Genomic DNA, 2,022 nt, shown 5'->3' with positions numbered 1-2,022 from the left:
ATTTGGTGGTTTAGATATTTTAATATTAAGTGCTGGCACAAACCCAAATCCATGTAATCTTTTTGATACATCAGAATTATTATGGGATAAAATTTTTGATATCAATCTTAAAAGTACATTTCTCCTAATGAAAGATTCTTTACCATTTTTGAAAAAGAGCAAATCAGCATCAATAACACTTTTATCTTCAATAGCAGCATATTCACCATTAGAAGTAAGTAACTATACTATATATAAAAATAATACATCTTTTATCTTATATAATTTTTTATTTTATACATTATTAATACAATATAATCATTTTTATATATAATAAATTATTATATATATAAAATATATATATTATTTATTCATATAAAAATTAATATTAAAGTTATTAGGTGCATATTCCATTAGCAAAACAGCATTATTAGGACTTACACAAATGGCTTCTGTAAGTCTTGTATCTGAAGGAATTAGAGTCAATTGCATAGCTCCTGGTATTATAAATACTAAATTTTCACAAATAGTATGTATATCCATATTCCTTTTTATAAATAGTTTATTATTTAATAATATTAAAATGTAATACACTTCATAGCTTCGTGAAGGTGAGTTACAAAAAATACTGTTATCAAAAATACCAATGCAAAAATATGGTAGTGTAAATGATGTAGCAGGAATTGCTGCATTTTTAGCAAGTGATGATGCTTTATATATTAGTGGTGAAACTATTATTGCTGCTGGTGGATTCACATGTAGACTTTAAATTGTTGATATATCATAAAAATTATATTATTTGATAAAAATTATATTATTTGAAGTTACAAGTTAATTATAAGCTAGGAAATACATATTAATATTTTTAGTAAAATTTTGTAATTTAAATATATATATATATACATATGTACATGTATATAATAATATGTATTACAAATATAAAAGATAACTAACACAAATATAAATTGGAAAATATTGTAATATAATTTTTATATTTTATAATTGCATAATATATTTACAATAAAGAATTATAATAAAAAAAATGAAATTATTTATTTAAATTACAATTGTAATGATTATAAGATCATATTAATCTAATAAGATTTAAATATATTTATATTATTATTTATACATGTAATTGAAATTCTATTTATCTATTTAGAGAATATATCAAAAATCATGAAACTATTTATTATAATTGTATATGTAATTTTAAAATAATTTTTTTATAGATATTTACAACTTAAAATTTCATCAAAATCATTAGATTTGATAGAATCTTCTATTTTGTGTTCTTTATCTTCATTAAAATAAATTTTTAGAAATCAAATATAATTTCATGAAATTTTTTAATGATATTTGATATTTTTCTTTAAAATTACTTTAAAATACATATTTATAATGAAATTGTTGCTTTTGTGAAACACTGACAAATATATAAATTATGGACATTATATAAAGAGTCAAAAATTAAGAATTATCTTTACAAAATAAATACAAATAAAATAGAAAATAGAATATATTTACATAACTTTATTTTCTGTTTTTTATTTAACGAAATTAATTCATTAAATCAAAAAAATTAATGAAAAATATTCCATAAAAAAAAGTTATTAAAATATCATGATTTTATAATTCTTGGTTCACTCTATATGATACATATCGAATGAAAATGATTATTGGCTATTGGTAATGGCAGATAAAAATATGGTTCAAAACGCAGTAAAACCAAAAGAAAATCGTGAAGGTGATGAAAATGGATGGGAAAATGAAGAAAATGAAGAAAATGAAGAAAATTGCAATGATGCTGGTAAATAAAGTATTTTTGCATAAAGAAATATACATAAATTTGCATAAAATAAAAATACATAAAAAAAATATTTTATTTTATTAAACACTTCAATTTCTTTTTATACATTTTTAATATATTTATTTTATATCTTATATTTTTATATTTAAAAAAATATATATATAATTTTATTAATTAAAATATAAATATTTTAATGTCATAATTTTAGAATTTGAAGCTATAAATGCTCAACT

General features: G+C 18.5%; 2 protein-coding genes across 2 annotated transcripts in view; both read left to right on the top strand.

Moving 5' to 3' along the window:
- Positions 1 to 791, top strand: part of LOC102675070 (dehydrogenase/reductase SDR family member 4-like) — a 2,078-nt gene extending 1,287 nt beyond the window's left edge. The window contains exons 3-5 of the mRNA XM_006623987.2: positions 1 to 214; positions 374 to 508; positions 581 to 791. The exon at positions 1 to 214 is cut by the window's left edge and continues 9 nt beyond it. Of these exons, the coding sequence (XP_006624050.1) occupies positions 1 to 214; positions 374 to 508; positions 581 to 748 (517 nt within the window). The 3' untranslated portion in view covers positions 749 to 791. The remainder of the gene's footprint in view (positions 215 to 373; positions 509 to 580) is intronic.
- An 839-nt stretch (positions 792 to 1,630) lies between these two features.
- Positions 1,631 to 2,022, top strand: part of LOC102675194 (kinesin-associated protein 3) — a 7,722-nt gene continuing 7,330 nt past the window's right edge. The window contains exon 1 of the mRNA XM_006623990.2: positions 1,631 to 1,789. The gene's annotated coding sequence lies outside the window, so the exon portion shown is untranslated. The remainder of the gene's footprint in view (positions 1,790 to 2,022) is intronic.

The sequence above is a fragment of the Apis dorsata genome, unplaced genomic scaffold, assembly GCF_000469605.1.
Source record: "Apis dorsata unplaced genomic scaffold, Apis dorsata 1.3 scaffold_982, whole genome shotgun sequence".
Taxonomy (NCBI): Eukaryota; Metazoa; Arthropoda; class Insecta; order Hymenoptera; family Apidae; genus Apis; species Apis dorsata.
This window is presented reverse-complemented; position numbering and strand designations above follow the sequence as displayed.